Below are 14,737 nucleotides of genomic sequence, written 5' to 3'. Positions count from 1 at the left end.
GGAGATGGTTGGGGTGTTGGGGAGGGTCGAGGTGTTGTGGATGGTTGATGGCGGGAGCAGCTCGGGATGGCTCTTGTTCCCGGAGTGAGGAAGTGATGGAGGGGCGGCCGAGGAGGCGGAGAAGGGTTCATTGTGAAGGTGTGTGGAAGCTTGGCGCAGGGATGGAGTGGAAGAAGGGAGGTGGGCGGGGGCTGGGGGGTGAGAGGTCAGAGGGAGATAAAGACTCATGCCGTGAATGCGCGCGGTGGGCGGGGAATGGATGAGTGGTGGGTGGAGGAGTGTGTGACGCCTAAAGCAACGCTCAAGTTAAGGTGGAACGCCCCTGACAGTGATGCGGCCAGATGGGTGGAGGCACCAGTGTTCTAGAAGGAAGCTGAGAATTTGTCCAAGAATGTGAAGGTGGTCTTGACTAACGCTCACTCACGTCGACGTGTGCGATGATATTCCTAATGACGGTGATGAAGCAAGGCTTCTTTTTTTATAGTTTTTAAGTTTCTGGCTTATGGAGGTCCGACTCAAAAATGCAATAAAAAGTGTTTTAAATGCAGTGCTGTATATGTCTGAAATGTTACGTAACTCAAGAAACATAAAGCTACTATGACTTTCTCTCCACACTGAAAAAAAAAAAAACGTTGACTGTGCTAGGGTTCTGAAAATTGAGTGTTTGATAAATTCATAAAAGATAAAGAAGTATGGACAGCTAAGATTACTGTAATGAACTTTTCTTCTTTATTCATACAAGAAGACGGAGTATTTGATACCTTCAGTTTGATTAAATGCTTAATATCGCATTGAATATTCCTTAACCTTTCTCTCCTCTATAAACACTTGTCAGGTGTTCATGCCTTGAACATCTTACCATCAAGTAAACCCTTCCTCACTTACTTCTTACGTTATGAATAAGCTAACAGTCTCGGCAAGTTTTACGCAACAAATAAGTTAATCCCTTGCATCAATAATAATACTAATTACGAATGGGCGTCGGGACTCTCATAAATAATTGACGGTCTAGAGAATAATGAGTTCCTCCCGAGACAAACTTTAACATTCAAAAGAATCAGTAATAAAGAAATACTACCGAGCACAATGTAAGAAGAGTAATTCTTTAGCAGATTCTAACAGCCTCTCGTCCTTCCTTTCACGCTCTCTGTCTTCCCTGTTAACCCAAGTTCAATTTCTTTTTCTCGTGTTCGTTTCATCTCGCCTCTGGACCACCCTCACCCGCGGCGCTGCGACATCCCTCCCCGTGCCTTGTCCACCTTCCACTGTCCATCCACTTCAGGATGTAACCATTTTTGTGGGGGAGCTGGGAGGGAGGATTGTGGCTGAGTTTCCAGATGGTGCCTGGAAACCTGTCTTTGCCAGTCTTCGCTTTCACTTTGTCAAGTATTTAGAGCTTACAGGCGAGATTTCTGTTCCCTAACACGAGGCGGGAGACGCACGGCAACCTGTGTTCTTTGGTAACACCTGTAGCTTAACCCTCTCAAGGCCTTGGATTCGTAGATTTAAAATAGGAATCGCTGAAAAGTATTTTTGATGGAAAAGTTAGACCACTCTGCCTCTAATGTGTAAGGTGCCACCAACCACCAGGGTAAGGAATAGAACTCATGATATTCCTTATATTACTTGATTTTAGACTCATATTATGGTACGATGTTATCAGTTGTTAAGGTCTAAGTGTTTTCAAAGATCAGCTGGACGAAGATGATAATGTTTCATGCTAAATAGAACACTAATGTCGTAAATGGTATTGCCACTGGTCGCCACAGGCACGTCACTGTATCGTGGCGCCGCCCTGGTGGTGGCTGACGGAGTGAGGCAAGCGGGAGAACAGCGATAGTCTTGGATTACTTCACCAGCACTATGTTAAGGTCACCTTCATCATCATAAGTTTTGACTCATCAGCCTCAACGGAGGATGTGCTGGAGAGAGGAAAGGTAAGAGTGAACAGTATTGGGGACGTGAGCTGTGGTCTACACCCCCACCTGGTCCTGGCCGGGCGCAGAAAGGTCCTGGAGTGAGGTTTATCCTATAATCTATGGGAGCTGACATGTTACATGGTGTAATAATACTTTGCGTGTCACATTCAGTAGCCTCAGCGTGACACCTTGACTATCTATGGCAGGACAACTACAACTTCCCTAATTTTTTTTTCTGTTAATGTGGCTGTTTACTGTAGATAATACTAACAATGTAAACTTGAATATTACAGAGAAGTTCGCTCCTGGATGACCAGCCAGGCATTATTCCTGAGACCGTAAGAAAACACTCCATCAACACACTGCGATGAACGTTCACTGCAGCTGTCCCACGTCAGGCTGCTGACGCGGCGCTGGTGGCGGCCGTGAGGGAAAGGAACTCTAAGGAAAGGCTTCTCACGTACATTATCTTGGTGCAAGGTGCCCTGCCTGTGCCTTGACGACCTTTACGTCTGTTTGCGTCAACCACCTTTGATCAATGATAAATCCATAAAAATAATGAATCCGTCCGAATGGAAGAGACATCTGCAGTAGCTATTCGGTGGCTATTATCTATTTTTCTTTTTTTTAACTTTTTGTATCAAATTATCACAAGGATGAGGTCAAATTTTATTAGTCAATCCCCGAGGCAGCATTTGAAGCAGCCGTCACAAGCATTTACGTGCATTCCGTACATTGTCAGCGGACCGTTTGCGGCACGTCAAGCGTCCGTGCGCCCGCGTCCACCTCCCGCACGCTCCACTGCAAATGACGCCCGCTGCTGCCAGCAACCCAACTTTCCTTCTCAGTGGCTCCGCCCATCATGAATCCGTAATGCCTATTTGTGGGCCGGAGGGAGGGGCGGGCTTTGTGGGCGTGGTGGGGCGGGGTCACGAGCCGACCACCAATGCGCGCTCACCACACCGATAAGCTAATTCCACCCTTAAACTCGCGTGTTGACGTTGTGGGGCGATTATCTTGGCTGGCCCGAATGAAATATTATGTGTGTTGAGAAAATATTTCATAACGTTGATTTTTGCCAGTAGTTGGCTGGCGCGGGCAGGAGCAGCCCGAAAGAGCGGCTGTGTGCCTTCCCTCGCCTCCCATTGGCCGACGCCGGTGATCGCTATTAGCTCAAGCACCCGGCAATACGTTGAACCAATCGGCCTCTTCCCCAAGACAAGCCAGCGCTCAGCCATACACCAGCTGTTTTTATCCACCAAACTGTAAAAACGCCCAGGTAACGACGGAACAGTTTTTTAGTGTGGTGGTTGGCCCGCCGCAAGACGTGTGTAGCGTGCTGACGGGGGTCTTGGCCGTCACGTGACCTCCCCACCTGGTCCGGGCTGCTCGCAGACAACCCTTGAGGGGCACTTCACCTCAGGCTGGACAGACCCTCCAGCCCCGGTACATCAGTGACACGAGATAATTGAGGCTCTCTAGTGGCCAGCGGAGCCGTGCGTCGCGGCCATGTGCAGTGAATAAGGCATGGACAGGCAGTGTCTCGCGCTGATTGGTCAGTTGATAAATAATAGATAATTGTGATTTGTGATTGAGGTGGTATTACCCGAAGTGATTACCTGCCTCAAGGCCGACCACACGGACACACGCCATGGCTAACGTCACCTACACCGGCGCCTCGTCCACCTCCCCTGTGAGTATCTTCTGCCACTCAGTGTGTTGCGCAGCCCTAGAGTAGCTCAGCCAAGCGTGGCGGCGCCCTGGCCTGCCTGGTCCGCCCGCCACATGCTGAGAAATTCACCACCAAATCGTTAAAACCTATGTACCTCTTGTTCCGTTAACAATTTAATTAGTGTTGTAATGAAGCCAGAACATTGTATTCGGTAAACGTGTTGTCAGGCCAAGATAACGAACTACGTGGTCCATGCATAAATTAGGCAAAAAGTTGATTAAATTAGTGAGAGGTGCACGTGGTAAATTAATATGTAAACAAGTTAAGAAGGAAAGGTCATAGTGAGTTATAATGATGCTAAGAGGCAGTGACAGTGGTGATGATCTAGCCACAGTAGCACTGACACTACTGCCAAACCACAAAATTAATAAAAATATAGGTTATAAAGCTGGCTGGACGACTGACAGCAGAATCTCGTGGAAATGAAGATAACAGGCTAAAAAGAACAATCAACGCGTTGAACTTCCACATTAAAGAAGAGGAATCATGATATTCCGCACAAATTATACTGCTGCATAGAATATGTAGATATAAACCACGAGTATTTGTGGTCAGAATTTCAGAGTGGGATTGAGGTGTGTGTGTGTGTGTGTGTGTGTGTGTGTGTGTGTGTGTGTGTGTGTGTGTGTGTGTGTGGTCGGGAAGTGGACGTTCCTCGCCGCCCGGTTCACGTCCAGGGCACAGAGGTAATTCAGGTTGTCTTATTAGAGGAGGCAGGAAGGCGTGGGCAAGGATGGAGCATCCCGCGGCGAACTCTTCCTCTCGGAGCGCGTGGCGCGCCAGCCAATTAAGAGGGAATAATTCACTGTGCGCAAACAATAATAATGGAAAGAATGTTTTGGTGGTAACAATACTTACTACAATCAATATAATGGTAAATTAGTAACAACGCTGAGGATGATGATGATGATAATAATAGTAATAATAATGATAATAATAATAACAGTAATAATAATAATAATAATTATTATTATTATCATTATAATGATAATAACAATAATAATAATAACAATAATGATCAAGATAATGCTGTGTTACATCAGCACCGTAAATTAATTATACTTTCTTCTTCTTTGTCTTATTACCATAAGCATAACTTTCCCAATGACCGCAAACATGACAATTATAATAATAATAATAATAATAATAATAATAATAATAATAATGTTATTGTTATTATTATTATTATTATTATTATTATTATTATTATTATTATTATCATTATCATTATTATTATCATTATCATTGTTTTTACTATTATCATTATTATTGTTATTATCATTATTATTACTGTCATCATCATTATTATTATTATTATTATTATTATTATTATTATTATCATTATTATTATCATTGTTACTATTATTATTGTCATTATTATTATTATTATTATTATTATTATTATTTTTATTATTTTTATTATTATCATTATTACCATCATCGTCATTATCATTACTACCACTGCTGCTACTACTACTACTACTAGTACTATTATTACTACGTACTGCTACTACTACTATTACTACTACTACTACTACTAAAACTACTATTTCTTCTACTACTACCAGTAAGGCTACTATTGCTGCTACTATAATACTACCACTATTACTACTGCTATTAATACTGCTAGTACTAAAACTGCTACTGCTATCACTACTACTACTACTACTACTACTACTACTACTACTACTACTACTACTCTACTAAATCTACACTCCCCACATTACTACTACTACTACTACTACTACTACTACTACTATGACAACTACTACTACTAGTGCTACTACTACTGCTGCTACTACTATTGCAACCAACACTACTATTACAAAAAAAAAAAAACTACTACAACACTACCCCCCCACCACCAACAACAACCATTACTACTACCACTGCTACCACTACCACTACTATGATTCCTATTGGTGTTAAATCCTTGGAGTTACATAATCCAATATTTACTGCTGGACGAGGCAGCTGCTGGAGGGAAGGCGTGGCTGTGCTGTTGGCAATGCTGTGGAAGCTGTTTTTTCTCCCTCTGTTTGTATTCTTGCTAATTTCCTTCCTGATCTTTTTTTTTTTTTGTTCTTGTATTTGATGTGTTAGTTTCTTATTTCCTCTTCTGTCACGTCGGTTTCTTAAGAACAGGGAATATTGTTAGTGATTTTGTTGTTGTTGTTGTTGTTGTTGTTGTTATTATTATTGTTATTGTTGCTATTGTTGTTGTTGTTATTATTATTATTATTATTATTATTATTATTATTATTGTTATTATTATTATTATTATTATTACTACTATCATTATTGTTGTTGATATCATTATTATTGTCGTTGTTGTTTTAGTGATAACACAATAATAAGAAAGATGATGATTACGATTACATTAGTTATTGTTGTTTTTTCTTCTTTTCTCATCCTCCTTTTCTTCTTTTTATCATCATTATTGTCATTATTATCTTTAATATCAATATTGTTGTGTAACGTCATAATTCTTTATTATCAATGATACCGTTGTTATTATTATTATTTCTATTATTATTATTATTGTTATTATTATTATTATTATTATTATTATTATTATTATTATTATTAATATCATCATCATCATCATCATCATTATTATCATTATTGCTATCATTACTATCATTATTACTATCAACATTTTCACTCATTATTATTTGTATTATCATTATCATAATATCATTAGTATCATTATTATCATAACAACAACGGCAACAACAACAACAGCTACAGTTCTACTACTACTACTACTACTACTACTACTACTACCACTATTACTATTGATACTAATACTACTACTATTAGTTGTAGTAGTAGTAGTAGTAGTAGTAGCAGTGCTGCTGTTGTTACTGCTGCTGTTGCTGCTACTACTGCCTCATACAATGATATTTGTTTATAACATGATGAAAACTTCTACCGTTACTTTCACTACTACTGTTGCTACTAGTGAAACTACTGCTACTCCTGCTATTACTATTTCTACTACTACTACTACTACTACTACTACTACTACTACTACTACTATAGTGCTGCTGTTGCTGTTACTACTGCTGTTATTGCTGCTGTTAATGTTGTTGCTACTGCTAATACTGGTGTTGTCATTGTAGTTATTGTTGCTGTTGTTGTGATTATTGATGTTTTTACTGTTGTTGTTGTTGCTGCTGCTGCTGATTACGGCTTCTGTTAATGCTACTGTCTTGAGAATCCTATCTCTTCCATGAACAGCAGCACTATTGCATTGTTATGATTCTACTAATAATTGTAATAAAAAATATATATATATCTATTACAAACAAATTAGCAGTAATGACAAAGATTATGATGGTAATGATACTGCTACTACAACTACTACGACTGTTAGTACTAGTACTAAAGTAGTACAACAACATCCAGCACCACTACTACTTCTACTACTACTATAGCTACTAATGATAAAAACAATAATATTAATAAGGATGGTATCAAAATAATGATGATAATAATAATAATGATGATGATGATAATAATGATAATAAAGATAATAGAAATAGTAATAGTAATAATAATAATAATAATAATAATAATAATAATAATAATAATAATAATAATAATAATAATAATAATAATAATAATAATAATAATAATAATAATAATAATAATGATAATAATGGTAATAATAATAATAATAATAATTATTATTATTATTATAAAAAATTATAATAATGATAATTATAATGATGATAATAATAATAATAATAATAATAATAATAATAATAATAATAATAATAATGATAATAATAATGATAATGATAATCCTAATAATAATAGTAACAGTAAAAAAAGACAAAGTAATCTTGCAAAGAATAAAATTTTACGATTCGTGTTCATGGGAGATTCTGAGTTACTCTCTTCTAAGTGCCTGTTTCAAACTCTCTCTCTCTCTCTCTCTCTCTCTCTCTCTCTAACAATAAAACAAAAAATTAATTCAGTTTGTGTTTTCAATGGAAATAAACACAAGGTATGAAAACAGAGCAGAGCCTGGCGTGTCCACCGTCCCTGTGGCGCCGCCCACCACCACCACCACTGCTGCCTGAGACCACCACCACCACCACCACCTCTACCGCCAGCTCGCTATGTGCTATCTTTTTTTTTATTTATGAAAGATGTACGCGACTCCGACTTCGTAGTGTTATTTTTCATTTTGTGTTAAGTCTATTGAATATTTGTCGATGTATGGCGACGTCTTCTATGTGTCTTATTTATGTGTATACGGTAATCGCAAGTAGGTGTTCCGTATGCATATGCACACAACAGTATGCATTGAGTTTAGCTGCTCGGTGAATACATGACACTAATAATGAAGTGACGACTTACCCTTTTTTTTTTTTTTTTGTCAAGTCAGAGATCAGTTAAGCATCAGTCTTTGTGCTTGGGTGCCTTTTTCACGCCGCTCTACGACTGGTTCACCACACTCATGCAGACAAGCCGATGGAAGGCAAACATCCCAGCAAACTGACCACGCTGCGTCAATACTTCTTTTTATAGATATAAATATTCTATTTTTCACGGGGCTGCAAAACTGATGTCACTGGCCTTGAGAGGCTTTCAAGGCTTCCAGGAATAGCCCACGGCACTTGGTACTGGCGGTGATGAGGGAGCCTCCCGTCCGCCTGTCTGCTTCTCCGCCCGCCCGCCGCGCCCTCAGTGTCATTGTTTCTCTCGAGGCCTGGCGGAGCAGGGCGCAAGGCTCAGACGCGCCGGGGGACTGGTTTTTACAGCGCTCAACAAGGTTCTACTGAGTTAACTGAGGACGTGTTCTGGCCGTGTAGGGACGGCCTGCAGGGAGTGGGACAAGGGAACAAGAGCAACGGAAGGAAGGGACAGATTAAGGGAGTGAATGGGAAAAGAAAGAATAATTTAGGAGAAGAGTAGTGAGGGAGAGTGTTGAGGAGTGTGTGGGCGAGCGGGAGGAAGGCGTCAAGGGTTAGATGTCAGGGCGACCGCAGCCTTCCGGTGGTGTCCTCTGTTTAAAGGACGTGGCCTGGGTTCCTTGCCGGCCTTCCATAGGGTGCATGGCATGGGATGGCATGCATGGAACCTGGAGGAAAAATTCTCCCTACCGAGGCTTTCCTCGATCTCATCCTCCCTCGTGACCACCTCAACGCGGGATTCCTCGACTGCTGCATGGAGCAAAGTCAGTCTAAAAAGACTTTACTAAGTTTACTGTTCCTTGGCTGGCCTGGCTCTGTTCAGCGTGTATAAGCAAGTCTAGCTTCGGCAAATCTCTTTGTTTCTTCTGAATGAGGCACTAAAATCCTCTCAACATCCGAACACACGCTGGTTCCCTCCGTTTCATCCCCGGCTGGGAGGGAGGAAGGGAGGGAGACGCGGCTTGACATTCCCTTCGGCTGCTCTCATGTTATGAAAGTAGTTAGCGTGGGGTGTGAAGGGCCGCCCTGCCTGTAATTGATTTGCAACCCACATTTCAAGGCAGTTAATCGCTCTTTATACTGCGATAATCACCGATCTATAATCCAGGTGTGATTAATGACTTGTTGTTTTGGCCATTACCTCGAGGCCAGAGTTGACCTGACCTGCTATCCATCATGGATAAAGCCATCAACTGGACATCCGCAGCCTTACCGATCCAGTTAGGATTACAGTCTGCTCTCCAGTCTCGGTGGATGTAGGTGAGGACCGCGAACCTCGGGAGGCTTACGGAGATGGCTCGTCACTGTGGCATGTTTGGCTTCATCGCTAATATTCTTTGGCTTCTTGAATAATTTGAATATTAATCAAATTATTTCAAGCCAGTGGTATTTCAGTTTGATCGTTTCTTTGTTCAAAAGACCGTCAGTTGCTGCAATTCCTTTTCTTAAAAGACTTCGATGAAGTGGAATAGGTTTTGTGTGTGTGTCTGTGTGTGTGTGTTTCACTGTTTGATCTGCTGCAGTCTCTGACGAGACAGCCAGACGTTACCCTACAGAATGAGCTCAGAGCTCATTATTTCCGATTTTCGGATAGGCCTGAGACCAGGCACACACCACACATCGGGACAACAAGGTCACAACTCGTCGATTTACATCCCGTACCTACTCACTGCTAGGTGAACAGGGGCTACACGTGAAAGGAGACACACCCAAATATCTCCACCCGGCCGGGGAATCGAACCCCGGTCCTCTGGCTTGTGAAGCCAGCGCTCTAACCACTGAGCTACCGGGGTGTGTGTGTGTATATATATATATATATATATATATATATATATATATATATATATATATATATATATATATATATATATATATATATATATATATATATATATATATATATATATATATATATATATATATATATATATATATATATATATATATATATATATATATATATATATATATATATATATATATATATATATATATATATATATATATATATATATATATATATATATATATATAATGTGGAGTGAACAGCTTTGTCCTTTTCGGAGAGCAATCTTAAGCAACACCTGCAGACGCAAGACACATGAATCAAAGACAACACACAAGATTTTCACCTTTAGATTAATACAAGAAAGTCGTAACTGCTGTAGTATCGTGATTTAATGCAGCCACGTCGCAATGTTCTTAGTACTGTTGTTGCTGCCGTTGTTGTTGGTAAATAAACTGCAAATCCATACCAGATTAGAGTTAAGACTTCCTGACTTACCGCCACACATGATATGTATTGCAGCACAACGGTTAACTTTAGTAACATTCTGCTAATCTACTAATATATATAGCGTGTCAAGGTCATAAGTAAGGGCATCGAGATGAGCAGTAAGGTAAATAAACAACCATTCGCAATGAAATCATAAGCATGTATACTTCAATGTTCCTGATCCTCGGCCAGCAGAAGTCAAATACAACGTTATCTAAGACATATGTGCAAGACCTTCTGTGTATCATTCGTCGAATGAACAAGATGAAAGAAAAAATAGCATTCTCTCATAACCTTACAAACACAAGGTCCTGCAATTCAACTCCTTTCATAAATATGTACTTCTTTGTATTTTTCCAAGCATTAACAATTTTAACAAACTTTTTATGACGGATTTTAAAAGTACATCTCAGTCATTTACTCGTATACTTGCAAAACATAAGTGCATCCGATGTTAAAGACACGCACACACACACACACACACACACACACACACACACACACACACACACACACACACACACACACACAAAGTACACCTCTCCAAGTCTCCCCACAGATGCCGTACTCGCGACCAAGACTCTCGTTAGAAATTCACCATCACTGAAACAAAGAGAATCTGTGAAAATCCAACCAAACACGGAGGTGGCGGGATCAAAGGAAGGTGCTCGAGAGAGAGAGAGAGAGAGAGAGAGAGAGAGAGAGAGAGAGAGAGAGAGAGAGAGAGAGAGAGAGAGAGAGAGAGAGAGAGAGAGAGAGAGAGAGAGAGAGAGAGAGAGAGAGAGAGAGAGAGAGAGAGAGAGAGAGAGAGAGAGAGAGAGAGAGAGAGAGAGAGAGAGAGAGAGAGAGAGAGAGAGAGAGAGAGAGAGAGAGAGAGAGAGAGAGAGAGAGAGAGAGCTTTCTTTTTTTTTCTTTTTAGCCTCGTTTGTCTTCCCCCCTTTGCCTCACACCGCACCACTATACTCTACGCCCGCCCCTGATTGGTTTTAATTAATCATTTACGGTATCTTCGACGGAAACGCGGTGCCGACAGGGGAATGAGAGATGTACCAAGGGAGGCAACACTGTTTTGACTCGTCTGTTCCCTTTGGCCGGCGGGAAGAGGAGGAGGAGGAAGAGAAGGAGGAAGAAAGAGTCAAACGATGAATTCTGAGTGACTTGCTTTCATGGTTCTTCTTTTGAGTGTTTGCAGCAACGCTTTGTGATAGTTTCCGACCCCTTTTTTCTCCGGAACATTAAAAGTTGTCAGTATAAGCAGTGCACGTTTTAACCTTTCTAATCCGACACGTGGGTTTGTTTAAGATGTCCACTAAAAGAGACTTCATTAACGTTTGCGGAGACTTATTGCAAACTTTGGTGGTGAAAACGAGAGAGAGAAAGACAGAGGGAGAAAAAAATGTGAGAGACGTACCAGTGAAAAGTGAAAATCTTGATAGGGTTGTGAAAGAAGGGGAAGAAAATATATTCAATTAAGAAAAATAGTTTGGACTCCACTAAGCCTACACACAAAATTCTCGACCAAAATCATAGAACGAGGCAGGTGATGCAGAACTCATAAAAGAAACATAAATTGGATGCGAGTCGAGCCATAACTGTCCGAATTAAAGTCACATAAAGAAAGACCTTGCTAGAGCGCCCGCCCGCCCCGCCACCTGCACAAAACAACACTCCATACCTTTACTACCTCCTCCACTTGCCTGCGTCCTCCACATCCACCTCCACCTCCACTTCCTTCCACCACCGCCGCCATCGCTTCCTCCACCAACATATTTCGTCCTCATCTCCTCCATCACCACCTCTTCTACCTCCATTTCTGTATCCACTACTTACAGAAAACGACATTCTATTTGTATACTTCCATTACCTCCATCACCGTTACCACCGCTATCACCGCTACTACCTTCACCGTCTCGACCTCCTACACCATCTTCATCGTTTCCAACACTACCTCTTCCACATCCACTTATTCATTTATCCTTTCTCTCACAGTTACCTTAGCAGCTTAACAACTTGGCATCTCCATTTACTTCACTATCTCCTCCACTTCTAATTTCATGTCTATTCACCTTCCTTCCTCCTCTCTCTTCACCATCCATCATCACCTCTTCTATTCCCACTTGTTCCGTCAGCTCCTCCACCGTGGTTACCTGCTTCTCCACGATATACATGCACTCGTCTCTTCTTCCTTTGTCTTCACTAGTTTGATATTTACATTATTATTATTCATACAAAAATACGCATCATTGATTATTTTCTTCTTGGTTTGGTGAGGCATTATTTATATTTTCTGAGTCTAGTTCTTTGTTTTCGTCTCTTTTATTGCACATGGTTTGCGTTTTAACTCATTTGGTTGCTAGTTTATATACTGTGTGTGTGTGTGTGTGTGTGTGTGTGTGTGTGTGTGTGTGTGTGTGTGTGTGTGTGTGTGTGTGTGTGCCCGTATTCATGTGAGTCTAAATATTTCTATGCTCCTGACAGCTTGAGGGCGGCACATACGTAAGTTATTTCAAGCTATACAGACCTCCTGATGATACAGCTAAAAATAAGTTTGTAGAGTTTATGTACGTTAGTGCTGAAGGAGATCATTAAAATACTTGTCCTCGGCTTTATATAACTTAGGAAACATCGACGTCTTTGCTACAAACTCTTAATCGATAATACTTTAGCGTATAGAAAAAAATAACTGCAAATCTGAAAGGAAACACATGAAGTTTAGTAAGCAGACAACTAAAGAAAAGATGAGAAGAGTGAGCCATTTGCTGCAAGAAAGGAGACAGTAAGAGATGCATATAATTTCCAAATAAACACAGCCAGACATTCAAATTTATCACTCACTACATTCAGCTGCTCAGTTCACTAATCAAGTCAGTTTAGTCAGCAAATTAGTCAGTCAAGCCAGTTAGTCACCAGTCAGTTTAATAAGTAAGTGAGCCAGTCAGTCAGTCTCTTAGTTGAAGAAACCAAACCAACAAGTCGATAGAGAGAGAATGCAAGTAAGAGTGAGGCAAAGAGGGAGGGAGAGAGAGAGAGAGAGAGAGAGAGAGAGAGTCAGGGAGAGGCAGAAGGGTTATATTAGCGAGGCGCCGCGAGTGTGTTTTTAAACGATTGCTAAAGACACGGATGATGAGTGAAGGGGTAAGGGGCCATATCCTCCCTAATGTTTAATAGGGGGAAGAGAGCGGGGTCCGTCGAGGGGAAACAGCCGCGCCAAGAATAAAGAAGGGGAACCATCTGAGGGGAGGTGACGAGGGGATGCGACGTGACGAGGGGAGAGGAAACTATCTGACGAAGGGAGAGAAACCATTTGAAGAGAGAGGGAGTAAGAGAGTTTCTCCTACTGATCTCAGAGAGAGAGAGAGAGAGAGAGAGAGAGAGAGAGAGAGAGAGAGAGCAAACGTTACAGGGAAGGGAACAGAAATCAAGAGGGGAAAGAGGAACCCAATCTGAAGAGGCGCAAGGGGAAGGAAGCTCTCTATAAGATAAAGTGGAGGAAAGTCAAGAAATACACTAAGATTATAAATGAAATCGAACTTACACAAAATCAAAGAAAGATAAAAACAACAACAACAACAACACACACACACACACACACACACACACACACACACACACACACACACACACACACACACACACACACACACACACACACACACACACATACACACAGAGTACAATGAAAAAATAATAGAAACAACAACAACAACGAAAGGAAAAGGAACTTAGGCAAAGACAATCAAACTGAAATAAGCATAAAGAATCAACAATAAAGATAGATAGATAGATAGATAGATAGATAGATAGATAGATAGAGAGAGAGAGAGAGAGAGAGAGAGAGAGAGAGAGAGAGAGAGAGAGAGAGAGAGAGAGAGAGAGAGAGAGAGAGAGAGAGAGATGAAAGAACCTCCCAGATAAAGAATACACATAAGAAAAAAATCATATATATTAAGAAACTGATAAATCTACACACGCATACACACACACACACACACACACACACACACACACACACACACACACACACACACACACACACACACACACACTTTATGGATATTTAAAAGTATATGATTTATAAACACGAAGGTGGCCATCACTCGTCGGGAGAAGCGGCGAGCGGGGAAGGTGTAAACATAAGGGCATAAAATTCTCGGGTGCAATTAGCGTCGAGTAATTAGGAAGCAAAGACCTGGATGCTGCCAGTGGCCTACCGAGAGACGGGAGAGGGAAGAACGTCTCACTTCCTTCCTTTATTCCTTCTTTCCTCTTCTTCCTTCCTCCCTTTCTTCTTTTCCTTCAAATTTGTTTCCTTTTCTGATTGAAGCTCCTGTGAATCTTCCTTTTTCAATTTTTCAATTATCTAATCTTCTTTCTCACTTCTTTG

The 14,737-nt window shown here is 40.8% G+C and overlaps 1 protein-coding gene across 2 annotated transcripts in view; it reads left to right on the top strand.

Moving 5' to 3' along the window:
• Positions 1-2,913: 2,913 nt before the first annotated feature.
• Positions 2,914-14,737, top strand: part of LOC123514784 (putative iroquois-class homeodomain protein irx-1) — a 112,928-nt gene continuing 101,104 nt past the window's right edge. Inside the window, exon 1 of one of the 2 annotated variants that reach the window (XM_045272948.1) lies at positions 2,914-3,612. In XM_045272948.1, coding sequence (XP_045128883.1) covers positions 3,571-3,612 — 42 coding nt within the window. In that variant the 5' untranslated portion in view covers positions 2,914-3,570. The remainder of the gene's footprint in view (positions 3,613-14,737) is intronic. The other variant, XM_045272949.1, reaches the window with a different exon arrangement.

The sequence above is a fragment of the Portunus trituberculatus genome, chromosome 38, assembly GCF_017591435.1.
Source record: "Portunus trituberculatus isolate SZX2019 chromosome 38, ASM1759143v1, whole genome shotgun sequence".
In the NCBI taxonomy this organism is placed as follows: domain Eukaryota; kingdom Metazoa; phylum Arthropoda; class Malacostraca; order Decapoda; family Portunidae; genus Portunus; species Portunus trituberculatus.
This window is presented reverse-complemented; position numbering and strand designations above follow the sequence as displayed.